The sequence below is a fragment of the Melopsittacus undulatus genome, chromosome 6 (genome assembly GCF_012275295.1).
Source record: "Melopsittacus undulatus isolate bMelUnd1 chromosome 6, bMelUnd1.mat.Z, whole genome shotgun sequence".
NCBI lineage: Eukaryota > Metazoa > Chordata > Aves > Psittaciformes > Psittaculidae > Melopsittacus > Melopsittacus undulatus.
Window position 1 is genome coordinate 16,776,943 of NC_047532.1, and position 19,879 is coordinate 16,796,821.

The following is a 19,879-nucleotide window of genomic DNA, read 5'->3' on the forward strand; positions in this document are numbered from 1 at the left end:
TACAGTTCATAAAGTAAAAGACACTTAACTACTGAGGCAGGTGATGTTATCTGCTGCGTAGAAACAACCTGGCTAAATCGGTAGCAAAGCAGTTCAGTGCAGCAGTGTGTGGGAAATGTTGTACAGGTGTTGTCCATATGTGTTGGGTATATGCCTGGAAATGGGAAGGGTGATGGTGAATTTTTTCAGCTGTCAGTGTATCATTTTTCACAAGGGGTGGAATTTTTTTTTTTAAAGGCTTAGGGGAAGGGCAGATTTTGCTCAAGGTTCTTTTGTTTTCTAACTGTAAGATTTATAGCATTGCCAAGCCTCTTATTTGGACTGATCCCAGACTTAACATCCAACATCTCTCATCCATTTGGAGTGCAGAGTTCTCTTCCTCTATTTTTCCAGCTTTTACTCCAAAGGTGGAAAAAAACTCAAACCCCAACATTTGGACATTTTTTTTTAGGGGATTAGTTTGTTCAGTCCTTTAAAATTAGAAAGTAAGGAATGTTTTAAGGAGGCTTTGAGATTTAAATGGGTTTACTTGCCATCCCATGGTATGGTTTTCAGTTTTAGAGCACTAACATACTTCTACTTGAATTTAACCAGCTTGCTTCCTGCCCCGTTAAAGTCACTTTGTCTGCCTCAGTTCCCTTCTGCTCTAGAGTTAAAGCTATTACCTTTTGGCCTGAATCCACCCATCCTGACACTGAAATGAAGGCCTGTCTGAAGAAAACATTCCAGGAACAGTTTATCCTTTGCTGGTTGACACAGATCCTCTAATGCAGGGTTGCTTTTCTGGCTTTTCTTTCTTTCAGCACTGCTGAGGCCAAATGTCTTCCCAGCCACTCTGAGATTTCTCAGCAGTTCACTTTCTTCTGACTGCCTAAAAAACTTTGGTAGGTGGCTGTATAGGGAGTAGTACTGTCACGTGCACTTGCTTTTGAGCCCTCTGCTTCAGTACCTTTGGAGTTGACTGGCAATATCTCTCCAAGTCTGACCTTTTCCTGGAGTTCAGTTACTCCATCATGCTTTATTCTGTATATCGAATCACAGACTAGTGTTCTCTTTCTGGCATTATGGCTACTGTGCACAAAAGTAATTTTTCCTAATTAACATGGATCTTCCAGAATGTACCTTCTTAAAATAAAGAAACAATCAATACTCTTCATTTTAGTATGGTGCTTCTACCCTGTGTATTTTGTTACAAGTATCTATTAGGTGTGTTAAGTGCCAGTTCTCACTGAACTGCTTATTCCATATATAGGAAAAGCAATAGACACAACTTTAAAACAATGAGATCATGGCCACCGAAGGGAAGGTGTAATTTTTAACTTGTAGCAAGGTTGAAATGACTCTGGACAAAGGTCAAATCAGTACAAAATGAGGTTGTGAGCTGCAATGTTTCTAGGGCTGCCTTTCTCTCTCTTAGCACATTTGGTATCTTTCAGCACTGGACTGCAGTTTGTCCAGTTGTTGGTTCATATCCTGGTTTTCTCCTGGCTCAAAATCGTGCAGGTTTTGCTTTTTCCTGGAATCTTCTTTTGTGCCTGTCTTTTGTAGCCTGGCACAGCAACAGTCCTAAGAACATGCTCTAAAGGCATGTTCATGCTTTTTCTGCCCCTCCACCAGGTCTCCTCTCTCCCTCCCCCTCCTTCCCAAATTCCATTAATATTTACAGAACAAGAGCCAGTACTCCATCATTAGCCTCAAATTCAGAATGAGATTTTTCTGGCTCTATCTGCAGCTGATGCAGAAGATAACAGAGGTTAGAAATGCACTTAAAAAAAAAAAGAAAGAAAAACAAAAGGCCTTTTCATATCCAGCACACTGGATAAATTGTGTTAGGTATAAATAAGCCTGTGAAGACCAGAGCACATGTAAGAAAATATTGTATGTATTGTTGAAGGTAGAGGAACATGAAATTATTGTTCATTGACTAAACTGAGCATGTGCATTTGACTACTGAGCTGTTACTTATATAAACTCATTTTCACCATTGTCTCTTCAAATTTTGGGGGGGGGAAATAGCTCCTTCCTTAAGCTTACTGGTTCATGTACAGAAAGTCAAATGAAGAGAGTTGCCAAACACGAAAGAGAACCGCATTGATAGTTGCACACCACTAATGTACAGACTAAGACTCTCTCAGGAGGTACAGAAACAAACTTTTACCTTCTGTCCACTAGTAAAGTTTTGCAAACATAAATTTCATAGGTAAACTAAGAAATTGGTAGAATAGTGGAAAGAATAAAGAATTCTAAAGATTTGTATTGTTTTCTTTGACCCCAAACTAAGCATTTTTCTTTCATTTTTGTTGTTGAGTGCACAAAATGGGTTTTTAACCGTTAACCTTTATAAATTGACTTTAAAAGCCAACATCAAAATATAAATATTTCTGTTCTTCTATATTGTTTTTCTTTTAATGTTGCTTTATTTGTCAGAGGGGATTTGCTGACTTCCACTCTAGTCTGCACATGCTCGATGACTGCTTTCCGTAGGTGTTTCAAGACTTGCATTTCCCTGGCCATTAGGATGGCTGGTGTCTTGTTTCCAGTTTGCATGAGGCTCTGGCTACTGGTGACCTCATCTAGTTGCCAGCAATTTTTTTAACTATGCGAAGCAATTGGATTGTGTCCATCTTGTGAGGTCAAGGGTTATTTTGGAGCATAGAAACTGATCTGCATTCTTTAAATGTAGAAGGGCTTCGTCTGCATGTTCTAGGGAACATAATCTGGCATGCAGTTTAGAGAAGGTGGTTCTGCAGGATGCATGTGCTGCTCTTACTCTAACGAATTGTGAGAACATATTTTAGCAAAGGATTCTTTAGTCTATCAGCCCCAAAATACATAATCTTAGAAAAGTTAGTTTGTTGTTGTGTTTGGGTTTTTTTGCCCATTGATTCGGAGAAAACTCCATGAACAAACTCGCCAACAGAGTTTAAAGTTGACAAGTAGGTATTCTTTATTACGGCGCCGGGAGACACGGGGGATAGCTCCTCCTAACGTGTGTCCCCGTATTGCTCTAGAGGCCAACCTTATATAGTCACTGGGAATATTACATCATTTCCAGAAAGTTTCCCGCATTCATACAAAAATGTGATGGTCGTTCCCAGCTTAATTAACATTACAGACATAGCAATAATCCTATTCTTTTACTTATCAATAGGTTTAACTGCTCCCATCCTAGCCATCAGCTAGTCCCAGGTGCTACCCACCCCCTGGTCGTTTTCCATTCTGTTTTTGTCACACCTTTTGTACTGAGGTTCTGAGGACCTGAAACTGCCTTCAGGCAAAACGGTTACTTTTCATTACAAAGCCAAACTTTTAATTACTTTAGAACTGATTACATTTTGTGCCTCCTTGTTTCACCATTCAATATGGATTTATTTATTCTTAAATTCTATCCCTTCCAGGAAGATACCAATATCCACCAGTCTGTCCTTTAGTGTGTAAATGTATAGGGCTTTTTTTCCTAGGGAGGGCTCTCTCATTTTCTTTGCTCTCTGAAAGTAAGTTGAGTTACCTCACTTTTCTGATGAACCTATGTTTTCCAAAATATGAAAACACGGGGGGTTATTTTTCAGAACTGAAACAGTTGGATTGCCTTTTTATTTTACTGGAATAAGCATCCATGATGCTCTGGAGAATGGAGAATGATCTAAAATAAGCCTAGCTGTTTATTTTTGTTGTTGTTGTTGTTTATCTGTTTCATTTTGCATCTGTCTTAGTATTTATTGCTACCATCTGCATTTCATTTCAGGTTGTCTAATGTCTTATTCTGCGTGTTCTGTGCCTATTCTCTTTACATAGCCTTGGGCTGTAATATCAGCATTTGCCTACAAGAGATCCATTTCTATCTGTAACAAAATGAATTGCATTCATCTGTGTAATTCATTTCTAATGAATGCCTTGCTCCTCATTAAACAGTGATTTACCTTTGTTTCCCTTTTCTACACTGTCAACACTAACCATTTTGAGGTCCTGTGGAGAGATGCTAATTTGAGAAAGCAAAAGTCAGTGCAACTAAGCACTCACAAATGTCATCCCCAGTGGCACTTTCAAAGATATTCATGGGACACTTTGTGAAATGCAGTTTGCAGATGGATAAGACTCAAAATGTTTTCTTATTCATAAGCTTTCAATGTACAAAGACAACACTTCAGAGTCTAAGTGCGTTTTTCTTTGTCAATGTCTTGAACAGGTAACCAAGCTTGTGAATCTTCTTAGACCTTGTTTGCTCTGCAAGAATTTTATGGATCACATTTGAGGAGACTTTATTTACTCTTGATTCCCTGCCCTCTATGCACCTTTTCAGGAATATTAAAGTACTTCAAACTTATTTTCAGAATAATGCTTTGAAGCTCATATTTTTGAGAGATGTTAGAATTAGACTTGAAAATGTTTTACCTCATTTTTTTTAATGAGATTCAAAGAGTAGTATAACCATTTCTTTGCTTTGTGTGTCTTAAAGAAAAAAGATTAGTACATTAACTAATGAAATAGGGGTCACATGGGAATTTTGTTACAGACTTGATCCAGATGCAGCTTTTCTCTAGTGCCCTTTCAACCTGTCCTGCAGCATCCCCTTTTCAAGCCCTCCATTTTGCAGAACAGCGGAATCTGCTGAGTCTGCAAATAGATCTCTACTGCTGACAGATGATGGTTAGGGTGTGAGTTTGTTTCCTCTTTAAGCCTAAGCACAGTTTGAACTGTAATGGGTGCAGTGGATTGTGAATATGAAAATACTCTTGGTAAACATAATTTAAAGCAATACAGATGGTTTCTAGGAAGTTGTTTCATTTACAGCATCTTTAACTTTTAGTGGTAATACAAGATGCTCATTGACACTTTTGATCACTCACATTAATTCAGCTTGGCGTTTTACAATATTTATTCTTTTCTTTGGTCAGATTGATCCCCTGTTGAAACTCTAGAATTGTCAGTGAGCATCAGTTGAGTTACACTATGCCTTAATTTGATCACAGTATCATGAAGGGAATGGAGCATGGGAGGGTTGTTTTCTTCTTTAACTGATCTTGCCTAAATCGTGTAGTATTTGGAAGTAAGAACACTGATTAATGTAACAAAATTTTATTTTTAATATACATTTTAGAGGACAAAACTGACCTTGAGAACAGTGTGATGCAGAAGAAAATTAAAATCCCCAAACTCTCTCTCAATCACGTAGAAGAAGCTGGGGAGGTTACAGATTATGGGGAAGAAGATGTGGAGCTTAGACACAGTAAGGTACTGAAGTTTTACTTTTTTTTTCAATTCTTATTTGTTTTTTTTTTACTATTATTATTTTTCCTGACTTTTCTTTATATTTTTTCCTTTTTTCTCTTTTTTCTTTATATTTTTCTTTGAAGTGCTTGGGGCATACACAGATGATATAGCTTAAAAATTCCAGGCCTGCTTTTAATCCCCTTAAAACAATGTGTTTGCTGAAATTGGGTCAAACTGGGAGCTGGGGGCAGGGATACAGGTTTTCAGAACCTGCTGTATGTGCAATCGAACATTTTCCTGTGTATACCATCTGCACAGTGTAATTGCTCTTCCACTTTGGCCCAGAATGCTTTAAAAGTCACCAGTTACATGAATGTCAAGCAGCTGCTCTTGGTGGCACTTGTGACCTATTGCATGCTGCTTGTTTGGAATTAGAAGGGGTGTGCTGAGAGTTCCTAACTACAGCACTAGTGAGAAGAACAACTGACAGGACTGCATCCCTCCATTATAACTGCCAGTTGTCTTTTTAGGTCCAGATGCCAGAAACCCACTATGTAAATGCATTTATTTCTTGATATCAAATGATTTCTTTAAAAGTCTGCCAACCTTCATAATAAAATACTGCTCTGTGGCTTCATGTGTTTTGCAGCTGTAGGAATGATACGAGTACATTTCTTTATGGTGGGACAGCGTTTATTTTTATTTAATTATTTTAATTTTCTTTTAGAATATGTATGGGACAGGTATAACATCAAATAGTCTCATTTTCTGCTACATTACTCATGGATATTGTAGCATGGGAATTGATAGTGTCAGCTTCTTATCTCTAACCTATGAGCTACATTTGCTTTCCTTTCAGTTGCTTAGAAGTTCAGATGCTTTTCCCATATTTGGCCAATAAAACTTAGTGACTTTTACCCCTACTGTCACATTTTAGTGCCCTATCCAGACCCCAGAAAAGAGGTGTGCTTTAATTTGTAGTGTTTGGAACTGAAAGTAAATTTATGCTGAGAGTTCAAAGGACATGAAGCCTCTGCAATGCAGTACTAATATGGAAGGAATCAGCTGATGAGGGAGATGAGGTGGCTGATAAATTTCTGTGTCCAACTTCTGTCTTTTCAATTCCTTCTCAGTGTTTGTTGATTGTGTTAACTCAGTCACTTGCATCAGGCAGTTGGGTGAATGTGCTAAAGGAGTAGTCAGAGAAGGATTTGTCTCCTAAAGTGTGGGAAGGACAAGCCCTCTGTTTGCAAAACAGCAGTATGCCACTTTCATCTCTGTCATTACAGGTGGCAGACATAGCTCATAGTTGATTCTTTCTCTTGTTTATCAGAAAGTCAGTTATTGTCAGAAATCTAAATGTTAGGGGTAAACTTTAAAGGAAAACAGATCCAGATCCACTTTTTTTTTGAGAATTTTATTATCTTTATATAGGGAATCAAGTGACCTATATATACACTGAGCTTGCAGGTGTTACACAAATGCCGGAAAAAAGGCCTTTAACTGCCTCATAAGTTTATATATTCAGTATCTAGCTGAATTGCACATGCATGATAGTTATGATGTGTATCCACAAGAATCTGTTAGGCAAAACATTTTTGCAGGCAGACTTTGCCTTGCTTTTTTTGGAAAACAAGAATATTAACAGTTCCCAAGTCTGAGGAGTTTTGGTTTTATTGCATCTTGCTGCTCTCCTAATTTATTTTTTTATTGTCACACGCAGAGACAAGATGGGAGGAAACAAAGTGAAGGAACACACAAAAGCATTGAAGCAGTTGTTGCTCGCCTTGAAAAACAGAATGGGATGAGTCTCAGTAATACTTCCAGCCCTGAGGAGGCTTTTATGGAGTCTTCAGAAGGCATGAACAATATGGACGATGCTGTAGTTCCTCGGATCCTGTATGAAGAATTGCTTAGGAGTTACCAACAGCAACAAGAAGAAATGAGACACATTCAACAGGAGCTTGAGAGAACACGGAGACAGCTTGTGCAACAGGCAAAGAAGCTAAAGGAGTATGGGGCACTCGTGTCAGAAATGAAAGAGCTCAGAGACTTGAACAGGAGACTACAGGATGTACTGCTTCTAAGACTAGGTAGTGGTAAGTGCCGGACTTAAATGGGACTAGTTTTAATGAATTTTGCAAGTGTGATCAGTAGTAATGGAAACGTATTTGAAGAATAGCAGTTGTTAAACTGGACATTGAATGTTAAAAGGGTTTTTCTGCTGTGGCTGTATAATATGTGTTGAATTTGTATGCTATGTACGTCTGGGTTTTTCTTTAATGATAGTAGAGGTCTTTGTTGGTATGGTTGAATCAGAGTTCCATTTTAAGCAGCTGTATTTTAAAGAGTCGCTGACCTTCCAGTATATGCTGAAAAAGATAATAAAGTGTCATCTGCAAAATACACCAATATGTTCCAGTTTAAAAAGAAGAAAAAAAAAAGAGAAGAAAGAAAAGGCACTGGAATGAATATTTGGGCTAAAATGATTCTTTTTAGTTAGGGAGTCTGTTTATTGTTATGTAAGTGACTGCGTTACCTTCCATTTTCTGCCTGCTCTTCCCATTAGTAGCTCATTAGAATGTGATATATTCCTGACTTCTTAGCAGTGGCTTTAAACAGCCATGCTATTTGAAAAATAATGGATTGTTACAGAAACATTAAAAAAGCTTTTTGTTAGTGTCCCATTCATCAGCGCTTGTTACAAAATGCAGGTTTGTGTAATTTGGATTTAACTTTTAAATATCTTCAGTCAATTGCTCATTTGTTTTGGTTTTTAACAATTATTTCACCGTTATGTTGGAATAAATGGGAAAAAAAAGACAAAATAAAAAGTTCATATTTTCATTGAAGATGGTACCCTTGGAATACCTTCAGATATTTTACTAATATATATTTACTTGCTGTTAGAATGTGGTACTGCTGTGTTGAAGATCTGCTCGGTGGCTGAAACTTGGTTAAAATTCGTGCATACAAACTTAGCATGCTTTTTCTTACATCTGCCTTTGTGTATCTGGAAACTTAATTTTTGCATGTAAATTGGGTACCGGATCTGCTAGTTGGCTCGAATGAGTGCATGTGATTTGCATGTGGGTCTGAGTTACGTTCATGTACCGGCCTGAACCTGGGAGAGCATGTGCTGGGCTGTAGCATGTGTTAAGGTGTGCCTGCAGATTTGGAGCCAGGTTCTTGAAGTAGCATCTGATGATTTAAACTGGGTGTCTGATTGTGAATGCTCATTATTGTTACACTGTGCATAATTAAAATGTCATTACTTATTATAAATATTCTAGTTTAACTTTTAAAATAAAACTGAAGAGGCAAGGGTTCCACAGGCTGAAAAACACAATGTGGTTGGCAGTGGATTCCACTGAGCTTTCTAAAATTTTCCTTGGATGGAAAGATGTTTCTTCATCTGCGAGTAGTTAGCTGGAATTTATGTGAACGGAGCACCAGCCAGATGTTAGCAGGCAATGGGGCTGAACAGTGTAAAATACCAATTTAGTTGGTAGACTTGACAGCAGTTTGAGTGGTGAAACCATCAATGAAACGAAGGCAGCTTCTGAATTCTGTCTCATTCCTTTCACTTTAAGAAAGGATGTACTGTTTTATTGTTTTTACTTGTGATGAGTCAAGAAAGTTTACAAGAAAGAAATAAAAAGGAAAAACAAGAAAACCCACCCAGATAACTAAAATCTCTTGGAAAAGATGCTGAATCTTCTATAAATACTGGGCTTGAATTTCTGTTGTATTTCCTTTGTATCCTTCTAGCACCTGATTTACAACTGAATAATTCTTGATTCCATCAAAGAGAAGTTCTTTTAATCACATATCTGGACAAATATGAATTTTAGGGAACTTCGAAAAAAATCCCATGTTCTTAATATTTGTATGGAACTTTTCATGGATGACAAAGGTAGAATTTGGCCCTATGGGCTGTGTCCCTCACAAGGGTCTGTTACCTAAGACTCAAGTCTATTGACCGCTGATGACTGTTGCCTTTCCTTGTAGCCTCATTCACAGTAGAGAAACAACCAGATTTTAGAAAGATCAATACAAAACTTAGGAGTGATTAGAAAGGGAGGCATCTTCAGCACATTATCAATTAGAGAGTCTGATGATGGTATGAAAATGTGCTACTTTTAATCAAGAAATAGATATGTAAAGACTTCTTTAGTCTTCCTTACTTTCCCATCTTATAAATGAGTTATGTTTGGGTGTGTGAATAATCTCTGAAAGTTGTTCAGAAAACAGATTACATCCCAAATTCGTCTTTGGTTGTTGCAGCAGTCTCTTAAACCCAGAGTTTCAAATTACATGTAATTTATGTTCCGCTGCACTTCTAGCAGGCTGGACTTAATGCAAAGTAATTGCATTTCTGTTTCACCTTGGAGACTTCTGATTTCTTTGCATGAGATGACAGCTGTTTTGTGCTGATGAATTGCAGCTGTGGGAAATGTGTGCCTGTTGCCATTTTAAACTTGCAGATCAGATATGGAACAGCCTCTTGAGCTAACATTCAGTCAAGTATTCAGTCTCCTAATATCCATCAACATGTTGATTTCAGTGAAAAGCTGGAAGTCAATGTATTCTACTTGAGACATAGGCCTTCATCTCTGCTACTAAACTTGAGCCAGTCTTGTGGGAAGAGTGAGGTTCTAAATCTTCCACATGGTGACACCAAATTGCTCTTTCTTTTAAAAGAACCTTGAAAGCACATGCAGCAAATGACAGTAGTAAAATAGGTACTGATCCATGTGGATATAATGAAGCTTCTTTATGATTTTGATATGCTGTTGCCCAACAGATTCTCTTCCTGGAGGAGGGAGGCATTTGACCAAGGCTCTAGGGACCAAAGCAGTGGGGAAACGTTATGACTGTCGTTAAAATGCTTACAGAATCCCTCAGCTGAGCTCCCAGAAAAATGTGTACATCAAAAGCCACTTTTCCCTTTCCTGCTCTGGGATTAGAATCCCAGTTCTTTTCTTGCAAAAGAAAAATTTCAGTAACTTAAAAAAAAATTGTCTCCAGGGTAAGATCTGTGCAGTTTGCTATGGTTGTATATAGCCAGAAGTAGCGAAGTTTTATCAGGGATAATGTTTGGGTGTTGTTTGTTCCCATGATAAAGACTTAATTTTCATGTTGTATTGTTAAGGTGTAGTGTTGCTCCAGAGTCAGGCAGTATATTAACTTTTATTCATCAACATTCAGTCATAGAGTCATAGAATGGTTTGAGGTGGGAAGGACCTTAAGATCACCTAGTTCCAACTCCCCTGCCATTGGCAGGGATGCCTCACACTAGGCTCTATCACCCAATGCCTCTGTCCAATTCATCAACATGCACATAGCCCCTCAGGTGGTTATTCTTAATCCGGTTTAATTCAGTGATCCCATTTATGGTGTCTCAGGAACTGCCATCAGGATAGGGAGTATAAATGCCATTTGTGTCTCACCACACGTAAGGAATTTCTGTTATACAGCTTTTCTAGAGTTACCTTTTTTGATGTAACAAAAGTCCAAGGTTTCTATCAAGTGTGAGTACTTGAAGTACCATATACATAATGTTGCCACATTTCAGGCTCCTGTTTTTGTTCAAATTCTGGTAGACCACGTGGAAAAGCAGCTTGCTGCTTACAAATGTATATCAGCCACTTGATCAGTTAATTTATTTTGGCTTATTTACTGTTTTTTTGAGTAGCATGTAGCCTAAGATGCATTTTTAGGAGAAGAGGTGATGAAGGGAAGTCTGCCTCTTCATCCTGCATTTGAAGTTGCTGGCCTCTCAGAGATTGTGGAAACTTTACAGTTGGAAGGAGAAGAAATTTGAAATAAAACATTTGTTTCCTTTTTGCATTCTGAGGAATTGTCTTTTTTTTTTATGATCCTTATTATATCACTGTTAAGCTTTTAGACAGTGATAGATATTTTTGTATGTCTCATCATCTTTAAAGTGAGATGCACAGCATGAAACCTACAGAGAGAGGAACTTCTAAAGTGTGGTGTGTGGTAAATTGGGCATGCAAACTCCCATTAGCAGTGAGGCATTAATGCAGGTTGCATATCTAATTCACAACATGCAGGGTGGAAAATGCTGTCTTCAGTAGTTGGTGAAAGTAGCTGTGAAGACTACCTAGTTAGAGGCAGATTGCTCTTTGGGAAGAAAAAAATCAGTCTGCTGGTGACTTCTAAGCAAGCAGTAAAGCATGAATTGCGGTGGAGGTTTTCCGGACTTCTTAGAGCTATGGTTGTTGTGGACTTCAGCTGTTTTTCTTGGGGAACTCTGGAAACCAAATCCCAGCTGTGTCAATATATGACTATAAACAAATCAGACTTCTAAATAGCAACTAGTAAAAGCGTTTAAACTGAGATCAACATTTCCTTCTTAGAAGGTGGTTGTACTTAGCTGTCTTCCTCAAGGTGACTTTCAAAGTGTAAAAAAAATAGCACTTGGCTAAAGAATATTTTCTTCAAGTAACAACTAAAAGATATCTTACTAAGTTCATACTGGCAATTGCATCACTGCATCTGCTTGTTCAGGTGTGCCCGCACCAAGATGTGTGTGGGCTTCAGATGGTTTAATCAGTCCAGATCTTTCCTCTAGTCTGAATCAGTCTAGTTGTCTCAAGTTTAGAAAGTTCAGTTTGTCTCGGCAGTACCATTGTATATGCATGATAGTAGAGGTGCTTATTAAGATTACTATTAAATTATAATGCCAGTGGGTGTGTAGTTTGTGTTTTCTCTACTTGTGCAATGCTTTCATTGCATATGACTCTTAAGACACTCTTTTTGGTGGCTCTGCTGTATAAGGTTGTCTGAGTTGCCGAGACAACTTTTACTTGTTGCTGAGTGTCAAATGGCAGTCAGCTGAGAACATTTAGCTAGCTCTGTAGGTGTAGAAATAAGCTATAGGGTAAATGTCAAGTGCTGACAGTGGAGGAAATGTTGATATTGCTGCATAATAATCTCTACATGAAACTGCACAAAGTAGGAGGAATGAATGCTTTGCTTGTTCCAGGTACAGGAACTGTTTAAGATACGTGACTGAAGATGAGTTCTGGTGCCAGCTTGACTTGCAGAGTTAGATCAATTCAGGGCTTGGTCTGTGTGCACAGACACTGAGGAGGGATGCTGAACCGTGACAGTACCTGGTTACTGAATTCTCATTTGTTGGAAGATGTCAAGGTTGGGCTACAGAGTGCTGCAATGCTCTCAGCACCAACCAGGTACAATATAGTTCTTACAAGTGGGTGAGCTTATCCTAAAAGTGCTTGGAAGTGCTGATTACCATGGTGCAATGCATATAAGCTGGCAGCCTTGCTGTTAACAAACCACCGTGCCTGCATGGAACTTCAGTGACTGCTGGAGCTTCTCATGAGCCTAGATACAGGCATCAAGAGAAATGATAGCCTTGGGACCATAGCCTGTTCCTAGACTTCTGGTGTAATGACTGCAATGAATGGAATGATGAAATCCAGATCACAAATTATTTTATTTTGTTCTTCTTTTTAGAAGCACTTCATAAACTTGATTTGAAAAGTTGATGACTGACAAAATAATTATCCTGCTTTGAAGCCTCAAATACATGCTTAATAGTGTTCTGTTGTTTAATCTGTGCTTAAGTTTTGTTGATTACTATGTGTTGGATGGATTGGACAATCAAACTTCTAATTTATGTGGGGGTTTTTCACCTTGGATACTCCCTATGCATGATACTTTAGCTAAGTAGCCTGTTGCCTTTGTAGCATTTCTGTAGATCATCACTTTTTAATATACCTCTGTTATATCTAAACAGATTTCAAAGTTCTATCACATTTCTGGTTCTACATGGATAACTTATGTAATTAGCAGAGTAAATTATGCAGGTTTCTATGCAACTATATAGTAATTCTTATTTGAAGAATTACTATTGTTGCTTTTGGTTTATAATTTCAGTCTCATTTTAGCATAATTTCCATAGTGTGCACTGAAGCAATCTTACCCATATTTGTAATTGTCTGTATGCTTTAAGAATAAAATTAAACATTTAAATTAAAATTAAACATTTTGATGTTTATAAAGCAGAGTTACTTATCCTGCTTTTATTGATTGGTGTTCAGAAGTAAGATTGTGGTTTAGACTCTTTCTGACTTTAAAATGAACATGACTAACATGTAATTCTATGCTAACCCTGGGTGATGAAGTGATTGATTTCATGTTCTCTGGGATAGCAGACAGCTCTCTTTTCTTAACTGTCTAGGACCTGCCATTGAGCTTGAAAAAGTAAAACCAGAGCCAATTGAGCCTGAACCCGAGGTACAGAAGACCTTCAGTGAGGAAGCAAATACATCAACGTACTACCCTGCCCCTGTTCCAGTAATGGACAAGTATATTCTCGAGAATGGAAAGGTATTTTAAATTAAATATAGCATGATTAATTTGTAAATGTCCAACAGGTGATTTCCTTGTGGAATTATGGTCTCAGGTGTTTTGCACAGTAGCAGCTTGTACAAACATCCTCAGTTGTCATAAAGGTGTGCTATTATGCTGAGGAGAATTATGAAATTACATTACAGAACATTATACTCAGTGATGAGAACATTGAATGCTGGATAACACAAAGAATATGATACTAAATATGCATTCTGCATAAGCAAATTGACGTAGTCTTCAGTTGGTGACAAATAAATCCACCAAATACAGTCCAAAGTCGGTAGCCCACATTATAAAGTTACATTAATCTGTTTAACAGAAATGCTTTTTCCTAAAAGGTCCTTAATGTTTTAATGTGCTGTAGTCAAAATGCAGAGATGCCTTCATGTTTTGCTTGAATTTGAGTCCAGTAGATAATTACGAACCCTGGAATGAAAATGAGCTCCCTTCAGTCTGGTAGGAGCATTGCTACTGAATTGAGCCTAATGTAATGCAACTTTCCAGTAACTTATATAAAGCTGGTAAAATACCATGTAGCTATAGTTTGCCAGCACCTCACTGATAGCTCTTCAAACTTCAGCATGTTTAACGCATTGTCCGCTTATCTACCTGCTTTTATAGTTGTTGCCATTACCACTAAATGAACATCACATTTCTGTTACAAAACTGTGTCCTTCAGAATTGCCTATGCAGATCCTGTTTCTTAGGATTTGTATGCGTTTTGTACCATAACCTGAGAACCTTTGAGGAAGAAGTGTCCATTTCAGCCTTGTCATATGGTAGATTTACTGATGAAATAGCATGAAATAATACTTTTTCAGGTTTGTGTTAAGAGATTGACTGCATAAGTGTCTGTCATTCTTGAAGATGAATTTAACATAATTGTTGGGGACAAGATGTATGTGAAAAATAGTATAATCTTGGCAGGTTGACAGGTATTTGGTTCAGATAACTCTTCTCACCTAATGTATTTAACATGTCATTTGCTTGTATATTTTGTGCATATCTGTGCAATGAAAACTTAAACTATATTGCTGTGAGAGTTTGGTTACCTCCTTTTTTATTTGCTTAAGGTCTGTGGTATAGGGCATGTCCTTTAGTATTTGTATGCAGCTTTTCTTGACCATTATTTCATCTGCCACCTTCTTGGCACTTCCATTGCTGAAGTTTTCTCTGTCTACAGATAGTAATATCTATTTAACTTTCTTTTTGTAATTTTATTTTTTCTTTAAATTTGCTTATTTAATGGGGCTTTAGTCCGCTCAGGTGCCAGAAATGTGAACTAATAATGTATTTTGAGTGATGGGGAGGGAATGGGGTATCTCAGTTTTTCTTATTTATGCCTTTTTTTCATTATTGCTATATTGACATGCACCACTGGAGTAGCTGAAATATGTTTTTAGAAATCTTGCCCTTTGTGGCATCTAATCTGATCTTAGGTAGGATTCTTTCAAAGCAGATAAATCTCTCCCCTCCAGAGGGAGAATAGAGTTACTGAAAAAGAGCCTGTGGCATTCATTTAAAGGAAAGAAAGAAAAAAAAAAAGCCCAACAAAAAAGATAATTCATCTTCTGAGATACATTTTAGACATTTTAGGTAGGTTGCCCACATTAGCACAGTTACAGTGGTGAGCTTGCTTTGAATTTGCTGTTGTTTCTGTTGCATTGTGCTTGAAGGTTGATTCTGCAGTTGCTGAAATTGGTGGTAAAGTTCCCATTGATTTCATCAAGCCAAGGGTCTGGCCCAGGGGCAGCTCTTCCAGCAAGAAGGAAATGGCTTCTGAATCTGGAGTACAGTAAGCTTCCCATAGGTTTGGGAGTAATGGGAAACAGTACTGAGTTACAGAGAGGTAAACTGAGACACTGACAGATTAAATTCCTCGCCGTAACACTGCTAGAAATAGAAGAAGGGAGACATAAGATTTCTGTGTCTGTGGCTGTCTGTCATGTAGTTGCCATTCCCATAGGTGTTTCATGCCAGTGATGACTTTCTTAAGTAAATGAAGCATGTTCAAAGAAGAGAGGAGCTGTCTGAAACGTAAATAAAATACTTGCTGTAACTTGTTTTAAGTAGCTTCAAGCTAATGAGTAATGTAGTAGCTTAAGAGACTAAATCTTCAGTGAAGTCCTAATTTTGGCAGAGGGGAGTCAGATTTTTGTCAAATACAGCAGTCTCTACAACTAATGTAATACAGATGTGCTCATTTGGCATGTCGCAGCATTCCTAATCTTAGTTATTTGCTAAGTAACTTATACTAATTTTTACAGGTAACTTTTTTCCAAGATCAAACCAGAAGTAATTGTGATTGTAACATGATTGTTTTCTGAGCGCCGACTGCTCACTCTGGTTGAAGCTGTATTATAAAATACGTAGAGAGCGCCAAGACAGTGTGATTTTCTTTTTTTTTAAGCAATTACAGAGAGGCTTGACAGAAGGAAGGAAAACCAGGGGTGTTCATATTGTGTTTTTTACAAGTTTTATTTCTGCCCATTACAGAATCTAAATACCATGTGGACTTGTGAAAAGCTTCTTAGAATCCCTTTAGCCTAGAAGATTCTGCTGGAGAGGCAGCTTGCTTTATTGTTTTATACTCTAAGGAAGTTAGACTTCTCATTTGTTTCTTATAAAGTAGCTGGTAGCCAAAGCATTTGTATTTTCCTATTTAAGTTTTTAAACAGCTAGTTACTTTTAAAGGATGCTGTTGTACTGAAAAAATTTCTTCGGGTTATAGCCATTATTAAAGCAGGTTTCTGTTTAAAAGAGAAATGGTATTTGATTGAATACAGGCAGTAAAATTATGAGTATATATAAAATTTTACAGTAGCTTTGTCTGATTTTCATTGCATTTAATGGGACTTTTGTGTTACTTTTCAGATCTGTATGGGTAGCAGGCACACTTTATGTAATGCCATATGAAGGGAATAAAACCACAAAAAAACTAAGAGCAAAACAGTGAAGGCAAACAGAGTCTCCTAATACAGTTTTGTCATAGGATTTTGTTCACAGGATTTAACTTGTTTTGATCATGAGGAGGCAATAATTTTTTATGAAAGTGTTAAGGTTGCAGAAAGAACCTTAATTTTATGAGATATTACAAAACCTGAATTTTAGGTAAAACAATCCAACTGATATATTTCTTGTGTTTTGCGCTTTTACAGATTATCTGAAAGTAAGTTCTGTTTTCTTCCTTTCCAGTGCAGTGAACTCTTACCAGTAATTAGATAGGTCATGCATTAGGTTGTTATGGATGATGAGCAAGTGTGGGCCCAACTGAATCAAGTTCATCACCATGTGAATAAAACATTCTGTGTGCAGGGATAGTTCAGGTGATGGACTGTACTCCAGGAATTAGGAGCATATATATACAAGGTATGAGGTATTCTGTGTTGTTTCATACAGGGCCAGCATTCATGTCCTTGTTGCACTCATGTCAGGCCCATGCTAATTACTGGCAGACTTCTTTTCTTTGCTGTTGCTTGATGGTATCCTGTTTATCAGGACTAGCAGCTCCAACATACGTAGTGGCAGCCTAAGAGTGGTACTCCGGGTCTCATCCTGCATTCATTGTAAGTCTAGAGCGGTGGAAATCTTGGGGTAGAGAGATGGGATAGCTCTGTGGGAGTCAACCCAGCACAGTCAGTGCTGAGCAAGACTAATAAGCACAACTAGACTCAAGCAGCTTCCTTTTGGAGAGACTGCAATGGCTTCATACTGCATTTCCCATATTATCTTGCTTTACCACTTGAAAATCTAATGAAATATCTTTACTCCCCGTTGTGTGGATAATGGAAAGTTTATGATGTTGCAGCAATGGATCATTGCCTTATCACAAAACAGTATTCACCTGGATAGACTGATTGCCTATCGTGTACAAACTTCATAATGGAATTGGAAGTTTTACAAAGCTTCCAATCTCTCTTGGTTTAATACTGAAACCAGGGCTCTTAAAATCCCTTTTCCACCTCTAGCTACTTAAAAGTCAGGCTGAATTTTGCCAACAGATACAGGATACAACTTAGAAAGTATTTTCCTCTCTACTGTCTCCAAAAATACTCTGGGTAAAGACTGTTTCAGCCAAAGGGAAACTTTCATATCAAAGACAATGTTTCATCTTGCTCCTGAATTAGGCTGGTGCAACTGCTTGGTTTATGTGCTGTGCATACCTTTATAATACTGGATGTGTTTACTGTTTCCTTCTTCTATCTCTTCCTGACTATAGTCCTTCAGGAGATAGGCTATGGGTGGGAGGGGGGGGAAGTAAAAAGTAAGAAGAATTGAATACAAAAAGGAACTATATTATATAAAAGGTTGACTTGAACTCCCTAACCCACAAAGTTGGAGAAGTTTCAGAATTAGGCAGAATGGATTTGTTCAGCCCTAATTACTGTTATTATAGTACCTAATATTAATGTTCCTACAGCACTTGGATACTGTTGTGTGCTACATACCATAGATAAGTTGTTATTATTACTACCTTCTAGGTCCATCTTGGCAGTGGAATTTGGGTAGATGAGGAGAAATGGCACCAGCTGCAAGTAACACAAGGAGATTCAAAGTATACAAAAAATCTAGCGGTTATGATTTGGGGAACAGATGTTCTCAAGAACAGAAGTGTCACAGGAGTTGCAACCAAAAAAAAGAAAGATGCCGTTCCCAAGCCACCTCTCTCACCTCACAAATTAAGCATTGTCAGAGGTAGGTTATTTGAAAACTTTTGCTTCCTGCTTTGGAGTTTAACCATTAATCACTGAGTTGAAAGATGCTTCTTTTCAGCTCATATAAAATTAACTGATTACAAACTGTAATTCAGATTGCTATTGCGTTGTGAAGCGCATAGGTATACAGGAAAAGTAAAACACATTGCAATAGCTGTGCACAGTGCAGGCCTTCACAGCTGAAGAGTTGTACATTGGCTTCAGTAAGGTTCAAGAAGATCATCACTTTAAAGCACTTACAGGACAGGACTCTGAGCCTGGAGAACAACATGTTGTTCCGGAATTCATTTATAGCATAATGATTTTTTAAATGCATATATTCATTTTAACAAGCCTAAGAGTAGCTTTACCACATTTTTTCAGCCAGAATATAACCAACTCTGGCATGAGGCACAGAAACCATTATATCTGTGACTATAGAAAATAGGCATACCTTCAAAGGCAAGAAAGAATAGGTTTACCCTTTTCAAAGAAGAAAATGGAAATAGTAAAAATTAATTGTTGCACTTGAATTGGAATTTGAACAGGAAGTGTGAATCTGGTAGGAAAATTTGCAATGACAGTTTCAGTAAGTGCAAATCTGAGTCCACATATGCAGTACTTTGAGAGAGAGAGAAGGCCTTCTCCTTTATTTAAAATGAATAGTGAATTTCAGTCCCTTTGTATCATCATGCTTGTGTTTTACATTCATTTCTGTCTCTCTTGGTATTTCAGGCTTCTTTTTAAGTCAGAACAGAGTTGGTTCCTCATGGAACACATTCTGGAATTGGATTTCTAGGTTTTGTGTCCATACTAAATTGCAGTTGGGCTGAAAGAAATCTCCCTATTTGATTGAGCTTCGTTATTCTGCATTTCCTGTTCTAAGTTGCTATGTGCTCTTAACTACGAACTTTTTAAGAGCTATTGTAAACTGCCTTGGAAGTACCATGTGTTGAACATAAGAAACATGATTCCTCTTTGAGTGTATGCGTGTGTCTGTGTTGCATGGGGAAAAGTTGGAAACTGATCTTTGTCCTGTCATCTTTCTGAGTTTGTAAGAAATGAGTAAAAGACATGGCTGTTTTGTTTTGTTTTATTTTTTGACTAATTGCTTCAAGAATATATGTGGAAGTGCAAGCTGTTCATACTGATTTTCCACTTTTGGCCAGGACCTTTTCGTACAACTCTAACACATGTAGCAAGGTAATGATGTACTGGCCACGTAAGGAGCTCATACTGTAGCTGTTGCTACCCTTGTCAGCTCCTAATGGGAAACAGAATTGGTTACCCAGATGCACACTTACAAGCATGCAGTAAGAAGGAGTTATATCTCCCTGGCCCATTGCAGGGAACTTTTTAATTTTGCTGTTGGAGGATGTTGCTCCTCAGTACTGCTGGCAAGAGTGCTTATGTGCGAGTTTCTTCTTCTGCTTCAGTCAGGCCCGCTCTGTATTGTGTGAGCCAGTTAAATGATGGCTTTCTTCTAACACCCCTTGTTTTGACTACAGTGACTTTGGGAGTACACGGTGAGAGGCAGATGGAGCCCTTCCCACTGTTCCATACTT

At 37.9% G+C, this 19,879-nt stretch overlaps 2 protein-coding genes across 3 annotated transcripts in view; both read left to right on the forward strand.

Moving 5' to 3' along the window:
- Positions 1-19,879, forward strand: part of AGBL4 (AGBL carboxypeptidase 4) — a 952,894-nt gene that overhangs the window by 577,694 nt on the left and 355,321 nt on the right. The gene's annotated exons all lie outside the window — the stretch shown is intronic.
- BEND5 (BEN domain containing 5) overlaps positions 1-19,879 on the forward strand; it is a 31,746-nt gene that overhangs the window by 9,412 nt on the left and 2,455 nt on the right. The window contains exons 2-5 of one of the 2 annotated variants that reach the window (XM_031050765.2): positions 5,099-5,232; positions 6,935-7,304; positions 13,448-13,596; positions 18,102-18,315. In XM_031050765.2, the coding sequence (XP_030906625.1) occupies positions 5,099-5,232; positions 6,935-7,304; positions 13,448-13,596; positions 18,102-18,315 (867 nt within the window). Of the gene's footprint in view, positions 1-5,098; positions 5,233-6,934; positions 7,311-13,447; positions 13,597-18,101; positions 18,316-19,879 lie in introns of both variants that reach the window. The other variant, XM_005151111.3, reaches the window with a different exon arrangement.